This window comes from Cyprinodon tularosa, unplaced genomic scaffold (genome assembly GCF_016077235.1).
Source record: "Cyprinodon tularosa strain WSP-4 unplaced genomic scaffold, ASM1607723v1 ctg467, whole genome shotgun sequence".
NCBI classification, from domain to species: Eukaryota; Metazoa; Chordata; class Actinopteri; order Cyprinodontiformes; family Cyprinodontidae; genus Cyprinodon; species Cyprinodon tularosa.
The window spans coordinates 1021732-1046624 of record NW_024039193.1 but is presented as its reverse complement, the minus strand read 5'-3'; the positions used below and the strand labels follow the sequence as shown (position 1 = coordinate 1046624).

The window sequence follows — 24893 nt, the reverse complement described above, 5'->3', positions numbered from 1 at the left end:
TCAATGAGCACTGTAGTAAAAGAGACATCAAAGTCAGCCATGCTGTGATCTTCTCTATGATCCTGAGGTCCGCACAGAGTTGGAAACATAAGAAGGCACATGGTTCTCTTTTTGTGTTCAGTATTTATCTTTACCTTAGGTTCCAGGAGCTTTGGATGTTTATTAAAAGGACATTTAGTAAGTTTATATTAAAAAATATCTTTACAGTAGCCTTTTTGTTTCACCGTTTACAACAAACATCATTGAATGAGGAGACTGACACCTCAGAAGTTTAGCCTATTTTTCCTGAATGTACTTTGAGTCAGAAATTGCTGCTCTGTTTCTCCGCAAGTGATGTCAAGTGTGTTAAATGGATCCAATCTAGCAAAAAAATCTAAGGGTTATATTCAAGATAGATTTGGTTGATACTCAGAAGCAACCTGCATGTAACTCAACTCAGACACCGATGGTATCTCCATGTAAAAAAACCTTGTCAAGTATGAAATCGAGCTGCAAGAAGGAACAGAAGAGTGCTGCAGTTTTGTGTTTCGGCCAGAGGTGGCAGTATGATTAGAAATCTGACACGCCTCTTTTAAGAAATTAAAAAAATCCCAGTCCTTTGTCCCGTTAGAACAGCATATGCTGTCAAATCGGCATATGGTTAGTTTTTATCTAACCTAAAGGAATTCAGAGTCACAATATAAAACGCAGCCAGTGTTTTTAATGATTTTAAAATGTGAAAACAAAATCTAACCAAATTTAAATTCCTGCAAACATGTTTTTTACTTGTATTTTAAATTGATATGGCCTAATTCAATTCAATTCAGTTTATTTATATAGCGCCATATTCACAACACATGTCATCTCAAGGCACTTTACAGTTCAACCAGATCATACAGTCAAATTGATACAAAGTTTTCTATCTAAGGAAAACCAGTTGATTGCATTGACTCATTGACTCAAATACAATCCCCCACACTAAGCATGCTTGTAACGACAGTGGAGAGGAAAAACTCCCTTTTAACAGGAAGAAACCTCCAGCAGAACCAGGCTCAGTGTGAGCGGCCATCTGCCGAGGCCGACTGGGGTTCAAGGAGACAGAAACAGAGATACAAAAAGCAGCTGTAAAAGGCGGCCCCGTCCAGGAAACACACAGCCAGGCAGACGAGCTCCAAGGCAGCTCCCATGCCAGAGGACGAAGAGAACACATCCACTCAGTCACGGCCAGAGAAACAGGACCACACTGGAAAACAGGCCGATCTCCAACATCTATAAACAAGGGTGTTGATGGAAGCAGCACAGCTGATGTTTCTTTCCAGGATGACGTCACAGCCAAACAGGAACAGACGAGGCAAAACTACTCTGAGGAAAAGCAGAGAGAGCAGAAGGTTAGAGATTGAACTAACAGATTCTGCAGAATAGGAGAACAGAGAGAGAATGAAGCAGAATGATGAAATGGGGGTCCCTATGTCCTCCAAAAGTCTAAGCCTATAGCAGCATAACTATAGAGATAGCTCAGGATAACCTGAGCCACCCTAACTATAAGCTTTATCAAAAAGGAAAGTTTTAAGCCTAGCCTTAAAAGTAGACAGGGTGTCTGCCTCACGGACTAAAACTGGTAGTTGGTTCCACAGGAGAGGAGCCTGATAACTAAAAGATCTGCCTCCCATTCTACTTTTAGAAATTCTAGGAACCACTAGTAAACCTGCAGATTGAGAGCGAAGTGCTCTGTTAGGAACATAAGGAACAATCAGATCTCTGATATAAGATGGTGCTTGGCCATTTAAGGCTTTATATGTGAGAAGGAGGATTTTAAATTCTATTCTTGATTTAACAGGAAGCCAATGAAGAGAAGCCAGGATAGGCGAGATATGATCTCTCTTTTTAATTTTCATCAGAACCCTGGCTGCAGCATTTTGGATCAGCTGAAGGCTTTTAACTACAGTTTGTGGACTTCCTGATAGTAAAGAATTACAATAGTCCAGCCTTGAAGTAACAAATGCATGGACTAGTTTCTCAGCATCACCCCTGGACAGGATATTTCTAATTTTTGCAATGTTCCTCAGATGAAAGAAGGAAATTCTAGAAACCTCTTTGATATGGGATTTAAATGACAGGTCCTGATCAAAAATAACACCAAGATTTTTTACTTTATTATCTGAAATCAGTTTAATCCCATCCAAATGAAGTGACTGGCTAATCAGTTTCTTTTTCAGAGACTCTGGTCCAAAGACTATAACTTCTGTTTTGTCTGCATTCAGAAGCAGAAAGTTAAGAGTCATCCAGGTTTTTATGTCTTCAAGACATGCCTGTAATCTATGTAATGGGTTAGCTTCATCTGGATTTATAGACAGATATAGCTGGGTATCATCAGCATAACAGTGGAAATTAATCCCATGCTGTCTAATAATTCTACCAATTGGGAGCATGTATAAAGTAAAGAGAATTGGTCCTAGCACTGATCCCTGTGGTACTCCACAGGTAACCTTTGAGCGTGTTGAAGATCTATCATTAACATGAACAAACTGAATTCGATCAGATAGATAAGATTTAAACCAGTCTAGTGCTGTTCCTTTAATTCCAACAAAATATTCAAGTCTTTCTAAAAGAATATTATGGTCAACTGTATCAAATGCAGCACTAAGATCCAACAGGACGAGCACAGATACAAGTCCATTATCTGAGGCCATGAGAATATCATTAGTGACTTTCACCAGAGCTGTTTCAGTGCTATGATGAGCTCTAAAGCCAGACTGAAACTCTTCAAAAAGTTCATTATGGTGTAAGTGATCGCAAACTTGTTTGGCAACTACTTTCTCAAGAATTTTGGATAAGAAAGGAAGATTGGATATAGGTCTATAATTGACCAAGTCATCTGGGTCAAGAGACGGTTTCTTAAGCAGAGGTTTAATTACAGCAACCTTAAAAGCTTTAGGTACATATCCCTGTAACAGAGATAGATTAATCACATCTAAAATGGAGGAGGAGATCAAAGGGAATACCTCCTTAAATAACCTGGTTGGAACTGGATCTAACATACAAGTTGAAGGCTTAGATGAAGACAATAATTTTGCTAATTCAGAGAGTTCAACTGGATCAAAGCAGTCTAAACCCGGTTCAGATTCCATGACTACCTCAGGTACAATCGCGGATAGAGGAGTGCTTATGATCTTATTTTTAATAAGATCAATCTTATTTATAAAGAATCCCATAAAATCATTGCTGCTAAGAGCAGGTGGAATGGACGGTTCAACAGAGCTATGGCTCTGGGTGAGTTTGGCAACTGTATTAAAAAGAAATCTAGGATTATTCTTATTCTCCTCTATTAATGAGGAGAAGTATGCTGCTCTTGCTTTACAAAGGGTCCTCTTATACAGCAGTAAACCATTTTTCCAGACTAGGAAGGACTCTCGCAGGCCTGTGGAGCGATATTTTCTCTCCAGTTTCCTAGCATTTTGCTTCAAAGTACGCAGCTCTGCATTAAACCAAGGAGCAAGCTTTCTATTTTTAACGGTTTTCATTTTCAAAGGAGCTGCGTTGTCTAAGGCAATACGCAGAGAACTAGCAACCCCATCAACAAAATCATCAACCTGTGAAGGGGAATAAGCTAAGCTTTTGCACTCTGCAGCACTGCTCAGTGACACAGAGGAGAGAGAAAGTGAAGCAGATTCTTTAAAATGTATAACTGCACTATCTGATAAAGATCTACTAAAATTGAACCTTCTTTTGGGGGAGGAGAACTCTGTTAAAGTAATCCTGAAGGTTATTAGAAAGTGGTCAGAGAGGACAGGGTTGTGAGGACATACTGTTATTTCTTCACATTCTATGCCGTATGTCAGCACAAGATCCAAAGTATGAAGATGAGAATGCGTGGGACTATTCACATTTTGAACAAAGCCAACAGTGTCTAAGATAGCATTAAAGGCTGCTCTTAAGCTATCGCCTTCAATGTCAGCATGGATGTTAAAATCTCCCACTATGATGACCCTGTCAGTATTTAATACCAAATCAGAAAGGAACTCTGAAAACTCATCTAAAAATTCAGAGTAAGGACCTGGTGGACGATACAAAGTTACAAAAAGAAGAGGTTTTCTTGCCTTGAAATTTGGATCAGGGAAATTAAGGGTTAAATGTTCAAAAGAGTTGTAGGTATTAATTGTTTTGGGAGTAATCAGTAAGTCAGACTGGAAGATTGTTGCTACTCCTCCTCCTCGCCCAGAACTTCTGGGGATGTGAAAATTTAAATAGCTTGAAGGAGTTGCCTCATTTATGCTCACATAATCCTCTTGCTGCAGCCAGGTTTCTGTAAGGCAAAACAAGTCAATGTGATTATCACAAATCAAGTCATTAACTAGTAGACTTTTAGAGGAAAGCGATCTTATGTTAAACAGACCGCATTTAATTGTTTTAACTTTTTCCCCAATTGGAGTTAATATATTAATGGTTTAATATGGTTTCAGCTATAGACGCTTCTTCTCTCAACATCCCGGAAACTTCAATCATGTCTGGTTGTTTCTAGATCCAAGAAATAACAGTATAATCAAAGCTATTTTTTCTTGAAAAGCTGAAAATAAACATGTTTTTGCTGGTTGGTACACTACTGCCAAAATTCAATGTAGGATTATTTTATTTTATTATTTTATTTTATTATTAATCTCTGTTATGCATGTACGCACATGCACATTAAAACAATGTATTCAGATCTGACTGCGTATGCTGTTCCAATACAACACCGGCACTGCTGAAAATATACAAGTAATTTTGTTGCTATGTTGCTTGAAATAGTAGGTCATACAGTTCACTTTATTAATATACCTACTTGAACTTTTTTTTTCAGATTTTGTACCATTACAAAAATACATTTGGATGTTTTTTAAGTCTAAAAGTAAAATATTTTATAATTTAGAAGTTTGAATGTAGCTCAGATAGGCATTGTAAAAAAAAAAAGAAGAATGTGTCAGCAGTTGCACATATGTTACAACCCAATTACTGCGTATAAATGTTGTTAACTTGTTCCTAAGTAAAAGCTAACTTGAAGATGGGGAAACCTAATAGAGAAATTGAGAATTTATGGGTTTTTTCTGCAGTGAAAAAAGAAAACATATTAAAGACTTAAGACTGGTACAGAGTCAGTTTAACTTGTTTTGGTCAAATGTGTTTTAATTTGTATCTGTAACATGTGATGCTTGACAGGTGTGAATACTTTTGCTGACATGAACAGGTGAGTGAGACGTTTGCCATCTGCTCCATGCTTGTTCACACCCTTTCTGGGCGTAGTTTTATTGTGAAAGCGTGCAGGCTGCAGTTTTTTTTCTTTCTTCAGCAAGCTTTTTATTTGTTTTATACATTGAAAGCAAATACAACAAAAATAACTGCTTCAGTCTCAGTTGTTGATCCCTTCTTTCACCCTGTTCCTCTTCAGTTAGGCTAACAGGATGTGTTTTAACAGGTGTGGTTTTACAAACGGTTCTACCTGTAAATCAGTGGGAGACAAGCGCTCCCTCGTGTTCACCTAAAGTGATTTCAGTATCCTATATTTTACAAGTTTTATGAAATGTTTAAAATACATCGAGAGAAAGGGAATCCTAAAATAGCACATCCTAGATCTGAATAATTGAAATATTGTCGTTGAGGTGTCACTGTGGTGCAATGTGATGTTGGATGGATCGAAACACGATGTCCAGTCCACACATTCAATGTCTTCATCTTGCAGGGACTGCTGACACAGTCCAGCAGCATGAAGTCTAGCATTTTTCTGCATTAGGAGGGACCCAGGGCCAACTACACCAGCATATGGTTTCACAAGTGGTCTGAGGATCTCATCTCCGTACCTAACGGCAGTCATACTACCTCTGGTGGAAATAACGGGCTTTGCGGCCCTCCAAATAAATACCAACCCACACTATTACTTACCCACTGCCTAACTGGTCAAGCTGAAGGATGTTGCAGGCAGCAGATCACTCTCCACTGTCTCTCCAGGCTTTGTCATGTCTGTCAGATGTTTTCAGTGTGAACCTGCTTTCATCTGTGAAGAGCACAGGGCACCAGTGGTGAATTTGCCAATGCTGACGTTCTCTGGCAAATGCCAATACCTGAACATGTTGGGCTGTGAGCATAAACCCTGTCTGTGGACATTGGGCCCTCATACCATCCTTATGGAGTCTGTTTCTAGCCGTTTGTGCAGACATATGCACATGTGTGGCCTGCTGGAGGACACTTTGCAGGGCCCTTTGCAGGGCCCTTCTGTTCCTCCTTGCACAAAGGCAGAGGTAGCATTCCAGCTGCTGGAGTATTGCCCTCCTACAGCCTCCTCCTTCCTTGGTAGCGACTCAGCCTTTGGACACTACGCTGACAGACACAGCAAACCTTCTTGCCACAGCTCACATTGATGTGCAATCCTGGACGAGCTTCACTATCTGAGCCACTTGAGTGGGTTCTAGAGTTTATCTCATGCTACCACCTGATCTCTATTCAATTTGCACAACAGCATGTAAAACTGATTTTCAATCAGCGTTGCTTCCTAAGTCTACAGTTTGATTTTACAAACGTTTAATTTGATTGAAGTTATATTGTGTTGTTCATGTGTTCACTGTATTTTTTTGAGAGGTGGGTCACTTGGGATCATTTACGTAACATCTATCATGTATACAGGTCTCAATAAACAACTCAAGCTTAAATACTTTTTTAATCCTACTGTCCAGAAAAAGGGGGAAACTCACTTTTTCAGTATCTCACATGTGCACAGTGTGTATTACTTATCAGAACAGGTTTTCATGCAAAGTGTTTAAAATCTGTGGTGTGAGGTCTTTCTTTAGTCCTACAGATTTACTTTTTACCAAATGAAACTTTATTTTCCTATGAAGTCCTTCCAACAGATATCTCATTACTCATTAAATAGTTTATATTTCAACATTTAAAATATTTTTTTCAAAATATACATTCATCAGGCTTCAATTCTAGGCTTTGAATTTGGTCTGTCATCATTAAAATAACGGTCCTAGTTAGAACAACATTTGATTTTTATAATTGTGCATTTTTCTCTTTCAGCATAAGGAAATAGTTTGCAGGTTGTAATAGTGTATTATGGAAAGAAAAACTGATTGAAAACTGCTTGGAAAAACAAGCGGAGAAAAAAAATATATAATAATTTATATATATATATATATATATATATATATATATATATATATATATATATAGGCTAAAAGTTATTGAGTTTACGTTAAAACACATTTAAATGCATACAACCAACAAACTTCCTGATCTCCTACTTTTACACCCCCGTCTCATCCCCAATTTATCAATAAATAGTTTTCAGTCACAATTGATGCAGAAAGGCTGTAATCAGCTTTTCAAAAAAAAAACTTATCAGTTTCAAGTTTATTTTTATCAAATCATCACATGGTTTCGTTTGTGTATATATGACTGAAGATTTTAGTCATTCTAATGAAAGTCATGTTTGAGCCTGATTAAGACCAGATTGTCTATTTGTTCCAGAACAGGAACTCACACCACAAAGTACATAGAAACGATTTGAATCATTGAGAAAAGCAGATCTATGTCTCTTCTAGTGTTTTTCTGGGTCCAGAGTGTATATACTGTATTGGGAACCTTTCTACTATGAACCATCAGTCAGCTGATCATCTCATGCTGCTCTATTTACCAAGGGTGGAGTTGTTAGCTCTGCCAGTTTCAAACATCCTGGTCCCAAGAATACCAGCCTACCTACAGTCTATACACTCACACACAAACCCAGAGGGTAAACATCTGTTAAACAGATGTCACTTGATAGACTTTGTTGTTACTGGAGCTCTTAAGGAGCCACCATGTTTTATTTGTTTGTGAGCAATCATCATGAAGAGAAACTCTGGCAACATTTTAATGATGGTTTTCCCATCAGCTTTAAGATGAACAAAAGCAAAGGTTAAAATAAGTCTGTGAAATGCAAAGGTACTGGAATGTCAGGATTTAAAGAGTTGTCAATCACATGTTGCTTCAGTTTCATGTCTCATCATCATCATTGTCTGAACAAACACTTCAGCCAATCAGCTGCTCCGTCCATTTTTTCTCCATCTTACTTTGTGTGGAACTGCAGCGGTGCTAAAAATCTTCTAATAATCTGTCCTGATTGTAACAATGGATCCAAAACAAAGGTAGGAGGGAATTTTTTTAAATTATTTATTCTTTTATGAAAGCCCTTAGTGCCCCGAGTTTTGCAGTAATCTGTGCAAGATTTCATAGGTGTTTCATAGGTATTTTTTTGTTATGACCAAATATTTTTACTGTAACGTTTTAAATATGTTTTTGTTATTCTCTAAAGTTGCTTATATTTCCAAATCAATGTCTTGAATTCAAACAGAATAACATTTCCAAAATTGGCTGAGAGTGGAAGTATTTATTGCCTTGTAATAAATCATGAAATCCTGTGTTTGAACATTTTAAAGGAAAACACATTCCTAGAGTCGTTTTCAAGTATATCTTGACATTTTTTTGCTTATTACTCTTTTTACATAATCATTTTTCTATAAATTTAATCAATTTGAAATTGTGCTGTCTGGGGAGAAAGGGCAACTTTTGGCCCTTTTGAAAAATGTCCTTACCATTTATATGGCATTTCAACCGACCTATTGGGAAAATATTTAAAACGTTCCTGTGAAACAGGACAGTTATTTTTTTATGGAATGTACTATTTTGTAATAAACAATTGTACCCTGGTCCTTCATGATAACATATTGTTTAATTTATTTCCATTAATATCTTTATTACAACAGAATCTGTGGTAAATATTTAACATTTTGAAATAATGCAGTTCCAACAAAGATGAGAAATATAGAATAAAGCATTGTAAAAAAAAAAAAAAAAGTGTAGCTCCATTTCTACATCAGAACAGATGACATTTAACCATCTAGTGCTTGTTTAGAGGCCTGAATGGTCGATACAGTGATGGACAATGTAAACAACCTCCTAGGAAAAGAGATTTATAGATGTTAAAGATAGCATACATAGATTAGTGAAATCAAAATATGAATATACACACTTTAGTTTATTTTGAAGAGTATAGTAGAGTAGATTTTCAAAACTGAATAATAAAACCATCAAATAAATGAGGATAAAACATGAATTAGGTCAAGCAAAACTTCAAAAATGTAAAAATAGTAAAGTTAAGCCCAGTATAATCATACCCCTGGCAGATTGAGTTGTTAAATGTTTGTCAGAAGTGATCAACCTAGAGTCCAGACTTTAATCTGAGAAAATCTGCGGGGGAAGCTACAGTTTAGGGTGATCGCCCCGAGTCCTACCGGCGGTGGCATGAAAAAAGCAGCTCTTCAGTTTTAAGAAAGGTTTTGGGTTCTGTAATTGAACAATAACAACACAAAAATGTATTAATTCTAATCAAACTTGTCATTTGAATAAAAATAAGTTTACATTTTCTTCTCCATGTTTATGCAAGTGATAAAATTATGAAATGTGATTAATGGGATATTTTACGCAAATTCTAGCTATGTAGAATAGCTAAAGTGAAACCAAACTAAACAATGGAAACTAAAAAGATATTTTAAAGTAAAAAAAAAAAAAGTTTATACATTTCTAATAAGAAATTGAAAAATTGCAAAACAAGTCTATAGTGTTTAAGTAAGAGATTAAGTTTTAAGAGAAACATAAAAGCCTACATCCTAAGTAGTTTTATTAGAGAAGTAAATTAAAAATGGAAATGTATGTAACCTCCACCACCAAAGGTGTGATAGGATACCTCAATAGTCATCAGCAAGGTTTTACATGCTTATCCTGTGTGGTAGGTTAATTTAATTGAGTAGGGGAAATGTCCTCTCTGTCCTCCATCAGTGTAAGCCTATAGCAGCTTAACTACAGAGATAGGATAACCCAAGTCACTCTGACTATAAGCTTTAATAAATGATTTCAGCCTTGTATTAAATCTAAAAGATCTGCCTCCCATTGAACTTTTAGAACCCCTACGGACCACTAGTAAAGCCACTGTCTTGAAGCGAAGATCTCTGTGTTGAACAAAAGGAGGAATCATATATTACACGTATGATGAAGCCTGATTATTTAGGGCTATGTATATAAGAATGAGGATTGCAAGTCTAGTCTAGATTTATCAGGAAGCCAATAGAGGGAATCTAAAGTATAAAATAAGATTTATCTATTTAACTTTCATCAGAACTCTGGCTGAAAGCTTTTAGCAACAATTTGTGGACTACCTGATAGTAAATAGGCACAATAGTCCGGCCTTGTAGAAACAATTTCATGTAAAAAGTTTTAAAGCGTTACTCAACAGAGTTGTGGGATCAAAACACATATCTTGTTAAAAATTTAAAGCCATTATTATCATTTTTTTACTCCAGGAGGAGTGAAGTCTGCTTGATTTTCTTTAATGGAAAATTTCAAACCGATCTGACTGTATGACTCAATTGAATTGTCTCCTTAAAGTGCCTTAAAGTGTTTGTGAATTTGTCTTATATAAAGGTCAAATTTAATTGAATTACTTTATTACCAGAGGCCAATCTAATGCCATCCAGATGAAGCTTGGCTAGAGAGCCTCTTTTTTTTAAAGACCATAGCCTCTGTCCTAGTTTATCTAATTAGTTAGAATCTAACTAATTAAATCTAGTTATATTATAATTAAATCTAACTGTTAGATTAATCAGTATTTGTGGACAAACACAGCTGAGTATCATCATCATACCAGTGGAAATGTATCCCTTGGTGCCTGATGATTTTAACTGTTGGAACAAGGATAACTTGTGGTCTGAAGTCTGAAGATCTATGATTAACATTAAGAAACTGGAATCTGTTGGATAAATACTAGAACAGGTACCGGGACAGGTACGGATACAAGTCTATTATCTGAAGGTATGAAAATATCATATATTCCTCTAGCCTTAGTCTCTTACTTGATCAGAAAGTGATTTAACCTGACGCTTTATAGTATCCCTGCAAGGAGAAAGGTTTTACTCTCTATAAAAAGAAGGTCAGATTCATGTTTTTAAAAGAAGAATGCAGACAAACACTGAGACTTCTGGCATAATGCTCTTTGGACAGATGAGTCTAAAACTAAATAACTTGGACACCATATGAGATGTTTAGAGTATGGTAAACCAGACATTCTAGGAATAAAACAGAAACAACAACAAAAATAGAGGTGGAAGTGTGGTGGTTTGTGGATGATTACCTGCAGCAGATTTGTCCACCTCTCCATCATAGGCGGCTGGTGTAAGGAATGTGACCATCTAGAAAAAAAAAGCCCACAGAAACGGACCCTGCAGCATAACATTGATTCAACACATAAAGTGAATTGAAACTGACCTTATGTGTAAGAAATCTCTCAAACACATTTACTCTAGAAGTGAGAAGACGGACAAACTTTTTCTCAGACTAATGTCCGAGGGTTGGAAAAAATGTTTTTTTTTTAAAGGGCGTGGCACTGACTATTAGGGGGGAGGGGTGTGTTAACTTTCACCTCAGCTGGAAAATATAATAATCCTAAAATCACATGTTCAACGAGCAAAAAACGCTCATTAGTTGGTTTTGACGTGTAATTAAACTACTTTTCTCTGCAAAGAGTAAAAACTAGATTAATCATTGATATGCTAACATTTGCTTGCATATCATAAGAAACAGAATATTTCCTCAAGTTTAACAGGGTGGTAACTAGATTCATAGTCAAACAGCTTTAACACATTAAATACAAAAAAAATGTTTGCACAGTGTTATACTTTCCCGTGTAAGAGATTAACAAGAGAAAGGGCAGGTCCCCACTTAGCAACCAACAACTAACACAGCAGCATGCGTGAGATCCTGATCAACTGAAACCACAGCTGGTTAAACAGAAACATATTTTCCTAATGTAAAGCCAAAAGGGGGAAGAGCCGATATATTTAAGGCTTGATAGAGATCCATTTTATTTTTGCATAGGAAGCAACAAGCAGAAGTTGTTAAGTCGTGCAGAAAGTCTGAGAGCCAGCCATGCTTCCAGGGAAAGATGTCAAAGAAGGAAATTGACAGCAGATAGAATATTATGTGTCCCTTCTGATCTGACTGGGCAGATCTTAGGAAAAGTACAGCTAAAGTCAAGTCGGATTACATGTGAAGTGAAATCTTTATTGTGGGAACATAAGACTTTTGCAGAAATCAGCTAAATGGATCTATTGGACAGTCCTGCATCTCAGCAGAGGTGAGACATTGGAGTTTAAATTTGTTTTTCTATTTAACTGACTGCTCTAACTTCTAAGCCTGTCAGTTTACACCTTTAAGTTCGGAAATGGAAACAGTTTTGCTGGGTTAAAGCAAGCAGAAAGGAGTCTTTCCAGAATTTATTTATTTTCCTCAGACCAAACGTGCTTGTAAAGATGCAGGAATATGTTGTTATGATGAATAATCTTCTTTCAATTTTAACAAAAAGAATTCCCAAAAACTATTTGAATTCTCTTTCGCAGCTAAATTGATCAGATTTAAATTTTTCCGTATCACTGTTAATGTTTAGAATTGTTATTATTTTGTGCTTCACATGTAGAATAACTTGTTTTAGATGCACAATAACTATTTTACTGGACAATAATAGAAAACCTCAAACAAATGTAAATACAGTAAATCAAGCTTTTTTTATAAATATATTTTAATTTTGAAGCAATATGCAAATGTCTATTTTTACTGCCTTCAAATGACAATAATTAATTAAACATAAATAATAGACTAGAGAAATTTTTGTTTATAATTATTTTAGATTTTTCCTTCACTCTGAACTATTGCTAGCTCAGCTGTAAAATATTGCGGGGAGTAAAGATTAAGACCAAATTCACTGTTTTTTTTTTTTTTTTACAGAAAGGGGAAGAAGAAGCTGTTTGGCCTCAAAGTGAAGAAGAAAAAGAAGAAAGACAGCGAAGACCTCGTCCTGGCAAATAAAGGCGCTGTGGGTAAGGCCTGGAAAACAAACAAACACATCACTGAGACTCAGCTGTGATCATAAGCAGATGAAACATCCCTGTCATCACCGGGAGGGAGACTAATGCTGCTCAAATAAGTTCAGAATCGGACTGAGACAACATGCAGTCCTGCTCCAACAAAATGGTCCTCCTCCTGATGTGGCTCTCAAATTCAGGTTTCCAAAGTTTCTGCCCTTCACCTACACCTGAAGGCTAAAGGACACTTGTTCAAGAGCAACAATAACCCCATTTACACTACCTTTTCGAAACCGTGCTGAGATCGGTCCAAGCACGGTAACCGAGACAACTGTTGAGTGTAAATGGTACGCACAACTGAACCAGACACAACCAAAACCTCGCTAACATGGTACTAGTTCATCAGTGTGATGAACCTTAACGTCTGTCATTGTTTCCTGCGTCTGTAAGCCCTGATCAGATTTATATCCACTTCCCAAAAGCCGACTCTGTCAAGTAAATTCACCAAAGGCTGCCTTCTTGACTCTTCGTAAACTTCCTGAATGTAACGGGCACCGCCATGTTGATTTTGTTCGTTTACCTCTAGAGAGCAGTGGATCATCAGTAGGAGGCGAGGAAACATGCTAGCGTGGTGTTTAAATGGTCGTAAGGAACCGAGCTCGGCATGGTTAACTGATCCAAGGTCGGCACTGAATGGTTTTCAGAGGGTAGTGTAAATGGGACTTAAGGTAAGTCCATATCCTTGGAAAGGAAGAAAGATGGTTTGAGCGGGGGGTAAAGGAAGCCATCTTTGTTAACCTGGAAAAACCATCTCTCGACTGAGGAGGAGGTCTTTCACATACCCCTTCACCCACCTACCCGCCCCAACCTGACTCACACTTCAATGTGGCATTGGCCACTCCTACGAGGGAGCTAACAGCCAATCAGAACCCCCTGACAACCATTAACCCCCAAGGTGACTTCCTCGGCCAATCAAGCAGGAGGAATCAGAGCCACCCTTTGTTTTTCCCCTAATTCTTTGTTATACCTACAGTATGTTAACCTCAGTGCACCTCACCACTAGTTAGAACTGAAGAAGCCTCTTGGATTAGAATTAAAACATCTTCTAGAAAACTTCATGTCCAGTTACTCAGACTGAATTCATCAAGCTTGACCATGACCTGGATTACTGAGAAAGTTCACAGAAAAGTTTCTGTATGTTTCTGAATGTGTGCAGACAGTGAGGTGGAGGCTTCCTCTGAAGCATCTTTCCTACAGGAAGGAGAGAACCCTGAGGAGCAGCTAGCCATCAGAAGAATAAAACCAAACACAAAGAGGTAGCCTTAACACCACATTCTATCCCTGTTTTAGAAGATGAAACAGTCTAATAATACTTTTAGGGCCAGTTAGAGTCAAGCAAAGTGGAAGTTATAGACATGCTTCGAAGAGTCATGTCATATTTAAAATAGCTCAGCTACAAAGCAATAAAAAACACTCTTTTACAGAAGCGTTTGGAGCTGAAGACTGGAGAAGGCCTGCTGTAAGGGTGTTGATCTGTTATAAAACCACCCAAATCATTTAACACCGGTAGTTTTTGCTTGTTTCTACTGCAGGTGTGAAACTCAGGGCCCACAGTACTAATCTAGCCATTCGCAGAAATGTATTATAAAAATAAATAAGAAGCGTATGTTTTTTAAGTGTTTACACAGTGGTTGAAATGCAAAATAAATTACAGTAAATTTCTAACAACAGAGCAGGTGTGCTTTCTCTAGATGAAACCATTAAACTAAAGTTTCATTTGCTGCACTAAAAAAATTTTAATCTAGATAAGTATTTTTTTCTTAAGATAACTGCATTTTTTTCTTAAATTAAGGAGGTAAAACACTTTGCCAATGGAAGATGACAATTTACATTTAAAATAATAAAATAAAGTGAATTGTCTTATTTCAAGTGCATATTATCTAATTATCTTATTTCAAGAGTAAAAATACTAATGGCATTGGCAGATCATCTTATTTGCATACTCAGATTAAAGATAAATGCACTTAATAAAAAAAAAAGTTGACTTATTTCTCGATCGTTTTTGCAGTGTGCAGCCAACCTTAAAGACTGGATGCTGCTGGACTGGTCGGATATATACTGTATATTTTTTAAATAACCCACCATATAATTATCCTCGTTTCATCTTCCTAATAGTTTTTTTTCAATTGTTTTCCAAATTATTACTGACAGGTCCCAAAAAGTACTATGCAAATCAAAAGCCACTAATCTTTAATTCTTCAGTGTTAGGACTGAGAACATTAGTTTTTTTCTATCAACAGAATGACAAAAAATGCTTTTATATGACTTTAAGATATGCTTGGATTTCCACAGAGCCAAACTTCAAACTCGCATTCAGGGCAGTGAAGGAAAACCAGAGAGCTTCCAGGTAAATAACACACAATGCAGCAGTGACACAAAACAAAACCTTCATTTTTATAGATTCACTTGTTTGTTTCATCTAAAGCTTCATCTGAAGCCTGATGTCTGATTTTTTTTCCCCTTTCCATGTCACAGATTGCCATCAATATCACAGAAGCCAGGCAGCTTGTGGGGGAAAACATAGACCCCAGTGTGGTGATTGAGATTGGGGATGAGAAGAAGCAGACATCCGTCAAAGAAGGAACCAACGCTCCCTTTTACAACGAGGTGAAAAAAACTGTTAGAAACACTTGTACAAATGTCAAAGGGCTGGTGTTAGATAGAAAAATGTCATAAATCACTTTATGCTCTATTTTAATCTTCTCTGTATCCCACCTCTTCTCTCTCCATCAGTATTTTGTGTTTGACTTCTTTGCCCATAAAGAGGTCTTTTTCGACAAAATCATCAAACTGACGGTTAGTCGAAACATGCAAACAATAATAAAACCAACTTTAATCCTCTTTACTTTGTTTACAGACTTTTTGAAAGAACTTTTGTGGATCTCTGCAGGTTGTTCACTCAAAGATGTTGAAGTCATTTACCGTGGGATCTTTTAAGCTGGACGTTTGGACGGTCTACAAGCAGCCAGGTCAACCGTGTTTTCTGATTTAGAAGAAAGTCATAGCAGCGTGGCACAGCTTTGCTGTACAGCCAAACCTTAAATATCTGAGTAAAAAAGTAAAAGAGTGAGGATTTCTCTGCTGGTTGCTGCTGATAGCTTCTTATTATGCGGATGTAAAGTGGATCATTTTGTTCATATCTCAGGTCACCAGTTTATGAACAAGTGGGCAGTGTTGACCAACCCAGGTGACCTGAGCACTGGAGTCAAAGGCTATGTTAAATGTGACATCAGCGTCTCAGCAAAAGGAGATGCCGTGCAGCCGGGACCAAAAGCGAGTGATGCTGAAGAGCAGATCGAAAAGTATGGACCTCATCTGAAAAAGAACTAATGTGTGGTTTTAGACAGACTCGCCACATTATGTTTTTTATAAATAGCACAAAATGTATGCATGCTGCTTTAGCATATACACTAAATGGTTTGACCTGATATTTTAGTCTGTGAGGCAGACACCCTGTCTACTTTTAAGGCTAGGCTTAAAACTTTCCTTTTTGATAAAGCTTATAGTTAGATTGGCTCTGGTTATCCTGAGCTATCTCTATAGTTATGCTGCTATAGGCTTAGCTTGCTGGAGGACATAGGGACCCCTTTTTCATCATTCTACTTCATTCTATCTCTCTGCTTTTTCTCATAGTAGCTTCTCCTCGTCTGTTTCTGTTTGGCTGTGACTCCATCCTGGAGAGAAATATCAGCTGTGCTGCTGCATCAACACCTTTGCTTATAGATGCTGGAGATCTGCCTGTTTTCCAGTGTAGTCCTGTTTCTCTGATTGTGACAGGCTGGATGTGCTCTCTTCATCCTCTGACATGGGAGCTGGCTCGGGGCCGCCTTTTACAGTTGCCTTTTGTATCTCTGCTTCTTTCTGTATGTCTGCTTCTTGTCTCCTTGAACCCCAGTCGGCCTCGGTAGATGCCCGCCCATACTGAGCCTGGTTCTGCTGGAGGTTTCTTCCTGTTAAAAGAGAGTTCTTCCCTCTCAAGTGTCGCAATCAACTGGTTTTCAGAAAACTTTTAATCAATTTGACTGTATGATCTTGTGAATTGTGCCTTGAGATGACATATATAGTGAATTGGCGCAATATAACTGAATTGAATTGATGTGTATGCTTCTGTTATTAGGAACCTCCTGATTCCAGAGGGGCTTCCCTCTGAGCGCCCGTGGGCCCGTTTCTGTGTGAAGGTGTACCGAGCTGAAGGCCTCCCTCGAAACAACTCCAGCATTATGGCCAACGTTACCAAGGCCTTTATAGGAGACAACACAGCACTCATTGACCCCTATGTTGTAGTCAGCTTCTTTAAACAACTGGTGAGCCAAAAATTTTTCTATGTTTTTGTTCAGAAAACAAATGCATCATGAGTTTTCCATTCAATATAGCCTTAAAAACTTTGGAGAGTAAGCTTTGCTGCTTAAGTCTTTGAGTTTGACTCAAAAAAGCATTTATTGAAATGGAGCTTAGGCGGAAGTTTAATTAAAGGAACTGAATACTTACCCTCATCCGCCTCTGACACAAGCTAATCAGCTTTGAACCACACCTCCATGAAAGCCTAACCAGCATCTAGAATTCATCTTAAAAGTGTCTCCACATCTCAGTCTGCTACCCAAAGCGCAGGCAGTGGTTGTGCTATGTCTGACTTTGATTCAGATGACCTTGATTCAACCCACCTCCATCCATTTCTCCACCATCGTAGCTAAAGCTTCATCAGAGTGTCAGAATACCGCCATGTTGAGCCTGGTTCTGCCAGAGGTTTCTTCCCAATGGGGAGTCTTTCCTCTCCACTGTCTCTTCATGCTTGCTCATCACAGACAGGTTCATGCAACCTGTGTTATCCAAGCTGGTCTTCCATCTTCCAGGTCCCCTAGTGAAGCTCTAGTATCAGCTCACGCAGTCCACTGGATCTCTCTATACAGCTCAGCATAGCGTCTCACCAACCAGCACTCATGGACTGACCTACCTATCTCCACTCCATCACCAGTTTCAGGTCTGGGGGGGGAACAGCCATGTCCTTTACTCCTGTTCATGCATATCAAAGCAAAATTCAGCGCTAATGTTTCCTGCTGAGGTCTGAGCGCCAAAGACTATAGTAATTATATCAACAAAATTTAGTAATCAAATAACAGTTCATTGATGTATATAGATTCTAAAACATACCATTTACTGAAAGAAAGTGTGGATAAGAGCAGTAATTAAGCCAAAACAGTACAAAAATACATTCTGCATTGAAGATGAACATAGATTCTTTACCAGCTTAAAAAAATGAAAGAGTGTAATTTGTCATTTTAGGACACCATCTATTTTTATGTTGATGTATTTGATGTAAAAAAAAAAAAAAAAAATCAGAATGTAATATGTGAATTTTTTTGCATTTTTACAACTGTGCTGCAACTGTACTGATTATGGTTCAATCAACCAGAAACAACAATGCTTTTGACGTGCTTAAGTTAAAGTTTCCTGTTTCATACTAATCAATGGAAATTCCATCATTGGTGTTTCACTACTGATAAATGAAACTGTCTTTGGTAATGGACCTCAGGTTTTTGAGGCAGAAATGTCTTCCTGCCATCCTGCTAATCTTTAGCTCCCTTAAAACTGTCTCAAGTCATGACTCTGGCTTACAGTCCAAAATAATAATATTGCTTCCTGTCTATAAATCCAAAAAGACTAAAAGGTGATTTTAACCTTACAGTCATGTTTTTGGACTGTGGGAGTAAGCCGGAGTACCCAGAGAGAACCCACACATGCTCAGGGAAAACATGCAAACTCCATGCAGAAAGATTCCTGACCAAATGTCTCTCTGCATTGAGCTTGCCTGCTCTCCCTGTGAATTTGTGAGTTGTCTCCAGGTACTCTGGCCTTCCACAGTCCAAACATGAGGCTTGGGTTAATTGGCATCTCTAATTAGTCCTTAAATGTGTGCATGGTCGTATGTTTCTGTGTTGCCTTGTGACAGACTGTCGAGTAATATGCTTGTAATATGCCTTTTTGTCTTTGTCTCTCTCAGGGTCGCACGTCCACCCAAAAGTCCTCAGCTGATCCAGTGTGGAACGAGCAGATTGTCTTCACTGAGATGTTTCCTCCTTTGTGTCAGAGATTAAAGATTCAGGTCTGAATTTAAGCAAACACACGTCTTTGCAGCTCTATAAAGAATTTTATTAAATGTATACAGGTATACTCTCCCCATGATCTTACATTAATTTTACTTTAAGGTCTGGGATGAGGGAAGCATGAATGATGTTGCCATAGGAACCCATTACTTTGACCTAAGACGTATTTCTAATGAACAAGATGGTGACAAAGGTGAGGAAGAACTGAGTCATAGATGAAATCAGACCCAGATGTTAGGTGAAAATAACACTGTGGTTTAATCAGGCTGACTTTTTCACTTTCTCATTGGTTTCAGGGTTTTTACCAACGTTTGGTCCTGCTTGGATTAACCTATATGGCTCAGCGCGAAACTTCTCCTTGGGTGATGACACAGGGGAACTTAATGAAGGCATTGGTGAAGGGGTTTCCTTCAGGTTCATAACTAAACATGATGCGTTTTCATTTTTTTAAAATAAAACAACATCCCTGAAATTATTCCTACATCCAGTTGTGTGCTTGTGATTTTAGGGGTAGGGTCTACTTGGAGCTGGCGGTGGAGATCCTGTCCGGAGGCACGGGCTCAGAGTCCAAACTCAGTCGGATGATTAAACCTGTGAAAGACATAAAAGCAGGGAAAGCTGGTGTGAAGGATGCAAAGAGTCCTGCTGGAGGAGCAGGAGGAGGGACAGGGGCAGCTGATGATGATAAAGGAAAAGCAGCTGAGGTCCTTCCTGTTGACCCCCCTTCTTTGGTAAGGGTTAGAAAAAAACATTTAAATTATGATACAATCGAAATGTATCAAAATGAAATCTCATTTCGTATGTGCTTTGCTTCATGGGGCCATGTTTCTGTTAGAACCTTCTCATCTATTGAAGCAGTGGGAAAATTGAAAGCATCAATCTTCAGACAAAAAATATGAAAATGGTGCCCTGACCTAGTTCTTAATAAGATAGGGGTGCTAGTTAGGAGAGAATCAATATAAGAGTGTCACGGTTTGTTTGGAGGTTTTTATGAGGACCCAAATGCAGAGGCTGACAGGCAGAGGTGAGTTCTTCAAAGGTTTAATACAAAAACAGGTATCCAAAAATTCAACTTAAAAATGTTAAACAAAAACAGGTATCCAAAAAACCGACATAAAAATCAAACACAAACCAGAACCATGGAGACATCAGGGGAAAACCATCAAGGAGCCAGGGTTAGAAAAGGTAAGAGGAGGAACCAGCAAAGAGGGACTGCAGAGGGAGTGTATTTATGGCTGACTGAACAAAGGTAGGACTAATGAGCTGATAAGGAGCAGGTGTAACTAGGAAAATAACACAAGGGGGCAACAGAGGACAGACGTAAAAACCTAAGCAACTTAAATGAATCCAGACACACCAATAAAGCTAGAAAACAATGAAAAACAACAGAACCAAGATCGTTACAAAGAGATGAAAATGTTTATTAAAAAGCTTCAAACTGACTGCATTGATTTTTAAATTTAACCTGAGCACTGGCACTCAGAAGGGCTGCGTTCTCAACCCTGCTCTCATTACGCACGACTCCACTTCTCTCCAGCTCACAAGCGTGGTTATGAAGTTTTTGGACAAACCCACTATTGTGGGTCTCATGCCTAAAGATAACGTTATAAAGAAGGGGTCAAATATCTGATACAGTGGTGCTCCAGGAACCTTATGTTTATGTACGTTTCCTCCAAAACTTATGGTGGGAACCTTTTGTGTTTAATAGGCCTTTATTAATAAAAGAAAATGGTAAGTACACAAAGAACAGTTTTAAACATATAAACAGCAGTTAAGTGTGTAAAATAAAACCTGAGATTAGATTATAAATTAACACTTTGAATTTCTTGAAGTTTTAAAATAAGAGAATTACAAAATCTTTAAGATTTGGCTAAATAAGCCATATTCTGATTTTCACTTACAGTATGAATGATAAATGTCTGCTTCCTGCAGTGGGGTGCTGCTCTATTTAATACTGTTTCAGCACACAAAGAACTTTATCTTAAAATTATAGAAACATTCCATGTTTTCTCATTTCTATATTTTTGAAGCCTCCTCTAAAGATGCTTTTTCTTTGTTTTCTGACTTAATTCTCTGCAATACATATACATTTAGGTTGGATTTATTTGCAAATTATCTATATGGTCTAAAATTGACAATAAAATGTCTTTAACTCTTAATCCTCAAGTGGAGCATAAGTGTAAAACTTTTTAAAAAATACTTTCAGATGAAAAAGCTGTTTTTGACTTACCCAAAGAACTAAAGCTAACGTTTGCTCAAAACTGCTTCATCAAGCCCACATGCAAAAAGAAGTAATTGACCGGATGTTTGTATCTCAGTTAAAGATATCTTAATTTAAAATGAGCCAATGCTTGTATTTTTTTATTTCCAGCCAAAAGAAGATGACTGTGAAACCTTCCTGCTGTTTGGCGCATTGCTTGAAGCCACCATGATTGACCGTAAGATTGGAGACAGGCCCATCAGCTTTGAGTTCTCCCTTGGTGAGTCACTATACAAAAGAAAGAAAGAAAATTCAAGCCATTTTTTTTCTTGATTGTAATGTTTGACTTGATGAAAAAAGTAAGAGATCTTTTTGTGTCGGTTGTTATATTTAAGTCCCGTCCTCCAATCAATTTTCTTGCTCGTGACAAGCCAAACCTTCCATGTTTACTTGTGTTTGCTGTCAGGTAACTATGGCAATGTCCTGGAGTCTCCACCTCAGCAAAGCACTGCCAGTCCTGCTGTCACTAGAAGGAGGAAGGCTCTTGACGTCCCAGATAGCAGTGAAGCATTTGGCTCCTCAATGCTGAGCTCCTCTCCTACCAGCTCATCCTCACTGCTTCTACCCAAAGAACCTTTGGACACATCTTTAGCCTCTAAATCCACCACACCTCCAGAGAAACCTCTCATCGTTGAAGGAAACAGGTAGATTTTCTTTGAATGTGCTGTTATACACTTGAGGTTGTCTTCTGTCCAGGCTGTTGAGGTGGACAAAATATTAAAGCTCCATATAAACAAGAAGATATGGATGAAGATAGACTATGTCTGTAGAATAAATTAAAATTCCCAAAATAAGAACATTATTTTTCAACTGAGCTCACTGCCTCAGGTCAAGTCCTGTAAACAGCCCTTTGGGGTTAATTAATCCCTTCTACAGGGGCATCCATTACTTCGTGTTGGCCGTGACGATGTCATTCTTCTGTGCAGCTGTTTAGTCATAAAGACCATAAGGCTTTCAATCAGTTGAACTGAGGGCACAGAAGGTTGGGAGCAAACTCTGACCTCTATGGCTGTGTCTGAATGTCCATCCTAAGCCCTAAATCCCTTAATCACTTTATAGAGTGGGGACTATATAGTGAACTTTATAGTGAACTCAGATAACGGACCTTTTGTAGAGATGATCACTACTTTTCACTCCCCATTGGTCACGTAGCTCCGCCTCCCCGCACAGTGCATACGTCATCTTTGTTAATTGTTGACACTCACACTACCTAACAGTGGGCTGCTGTCACAACAAATCAAATATATCTGCTCGTCTAGTGACCATAAATGTTCACTACTATTCAAGGCGCATTGTGGGAATTTTAATGTCTACCACATTTTCATCCACTAGACGCTCAGGCATTAATTTGAAATAGTGTAACCACTATATATTTTCCCATATAGGGAATCGAATGCAGCCCTTGTGTTTCATCATTCTCTGGCCCACCCATTCATTGCTGACTTGATCAGTTCGTCAACTCTTAGCTGCAATATTTTGTGAAAGGGACTTTTTGCACAGACAGCTTTCTAATACAATCCCTCATTGGAAATCACTGAGCTCAGATTTTAATACACTTACAGGAGGTTTATACATCTGGTAAGATATTATATGTGTTTGTGTCTGAAGAGACGTTTCTGGGGTTTATGGAATAAATATTAAAGATCTGTCTCTTACTCTGTTAGCCATTAGGGTTACCCAGACCCCATCAGGCTAGATGTCTCTGTCTCATCTTTAAAGATCCAAATTATGGTAAAATAGCCTGGAAGGGCAGTATGTAGCAATCGTAGCAAGATAGCTTGGTATTTCTTTATGTTTAATCTGTTTATCAAACATGTAGCTGCTCCCTAGAGGGAATCAGAATCAGAATCAGGTTTATTGCCATTGTTAGTGAAGGAGTTCACAAACTAGGAATTTTTTATGGTACAATCGTGCAACATGAAACATACAATATGGAATAGGTAAATACAATTATAAAAATATCTAAAACACTGTGGGTATAAGGCATGCAATAAAATAGACTAATATATACACTTAGGATAAAAATATGGATATAAAATATAAAAAGTAAAATAGCATCTTACAAGGTAGTGCAAATAGAGCAGTGTGCAAATAGAGCAATGCCTATTGAACACATGCGAGAGCACACACAAGCCCATTTCGTGACTGAGTGCATGTGCTCTCTTCGTCCTCTGGCATGGGAGCTGCCTTGGAGCTCGTCTGCCTGGCTGTGTGTTTCCTGGACGGGGCCGCCTTTTACAGCTGCTTTTTGTATCTCTGCTTCCGTCTCCTTGAACCCCAGTCGGCCTCGGCAGATGGCCGCTCACACTGAGCCTGGTTCTGCTGGAGGTTTCTTCCTGTTAAAAGGGAGTTTTTCCTCTCCACTGTCGCTACAAGCACGCTTAGTGTGGGGGATTGTATTTGAGTCAATGAGTCAATGCAATCAACTGGTTTTCCTTAGATAGAAAACTTTGTATCAATTTGACTGTATGATCTGGTTGAACTGTAAAGTGCCTTGAGATGACATGTGTTGTGAATTTGGCGCTATAGAAATAAACTGAATTGAATTGAAATTGAATTTCTCCTCGTGCACACCCTTTTAAAAAGTGCATCGCTCATACAAGCTTACTTTTCAAAGAAAACACATAGGACAGCCCTACGTAAACATATCACCAGAATGATTGACAATTAGGAAAACAACTTATTTTGATAATCCACTTGGAAGAAGAACATCCTCCACTATATCTTTAAAGTTTTTTTGGATTTAATTTTTTTTCTTTTGTGGTTCTTTTTAAGATATTTGAATATTTTAGTTTTCAAGAGTTGCCTATATCCATAAAATTAAAACTTATCTAACCTATCAAGCTTTTCCAGCACCTCGGGTCAACACTTTGCTGACTTTTAATCATTATCATTATTAAGGCAAAGCCTGTAATACAGTACATATTTTCTTTTTTTAATTTTGCTTCTGGCTTTTACCAAGGAAAATAATGCATGTGTGCAATTATGTCCAGACACTACATGTATTTACCTCTGGAGAAGAAGCCCTGTGTGAATGTGGTGAGCTACTGGGAGGACAGAACTTACCGGCTGCACAACTCAAATATGCTGGAGAATATAGCAACACTCTTTGTAAGTACTGACAAACATGCACAGAAAGCTATCATCTTGTTTAAGTTTTATCAAACCCCATATGTTTTTAATTCATACTTAAGTTGCATCAGTTTATGACCTGAAGTACTCTGCAGGTAATGCAGGTTTAATTATGTTGAATAAAAAGAGAGATTCTGGTAATAAAACAGATGATTTAATCCTTTTCGATAGACTTGGAAAAGGCCGATCAAAGTATTCAAAGACCAGGACAGGAGCACCAGCTCTGGATTATTTAACTGCTTCCTTCCATTACCTCGTTCAATGTAATAATGCATAGAAAAACGTGTATCTCGGCCGTATTCATGTCTTGCAGGAGGAGGGTGTTTCCGCTGCTGCTGAGCTACTCAAGAAGTTGGACCCAGCAGCTGAAGCGACTTTAAGAGCTGTGCTCAGAAACTTTTGTTTGGATGCCAGGTAATTACTGGTAAAATTTCACGTCTTTGA

At 38.0% G+C, this 24893-nt stretch overlaps 1 protein-coding gene across 3 annotated transcripts in view; it reads left to right on the top strand.

Moving 5' to 3' along the window:
- The first annotated feature begins 7866 nt into the window (after positions 1–7866).
- fer1l6 (fer-1 like family member 6) overlaps positions 7867–24893 on the top strand; it is a 59331-nt gene continuing 42304 nt past the window's right edge. For 2 of the 3 annotated variants that reach the window (XM_038301369.1, XM_038301367.1), the window contains exons 1-17: positions 11903–12172; positions 12820–12911; positions 14113–14212; positions 15249–15303; positions 15432–15563; positions 15690–15752; positions 15847–15925; positions 16102–16258; positions 17074–17260; positions 18955–19056; positions 19160–19250; positions 19354–19471; positions 19566–19788; positions 21429–21537; positions 21724–21961; positions 24311–24428; positions 24763–24863. In XM_038301369.1, coding sequence (XP_038157297.1) covers positions 12138–12172; positions 12820–12911; positions 14113–14212; positions 15249–15303; positions 15432–15563; positions 15690–15752; positions 15847–15925; positions 16102–16258; positions 17074–17260; positions 18955–19056; positions 19160–19250; positions 19354–19471; positions 19566–19788; positions 21429–21537; positions 21724–21961; positions 24311–24428; positions 24763–24863 — 2000 coding nt within the window. In that variant the 5' untranslated portion in view covers positions 11903–12137. Of the gene's footprint in view, positions 8133–11902; positions 12173–12819; positions 12912–14112; positions 14213–15248; positions 15304–15431; positions 15564–15689; positions 15753–15846; positions 15926–16101; positions 16259–17073; positions 17261–18954; positions 19057–19159; positions 19251–19353; positions 19472–19565; positions 19789–21428; positions 21538–21723; positions 21962–24310; positions 24429–24762; positions 24864–24893 lie in introns of those variants that run through there. The other variant, XM_038301368.1, reaches the window with a different exon arrangement.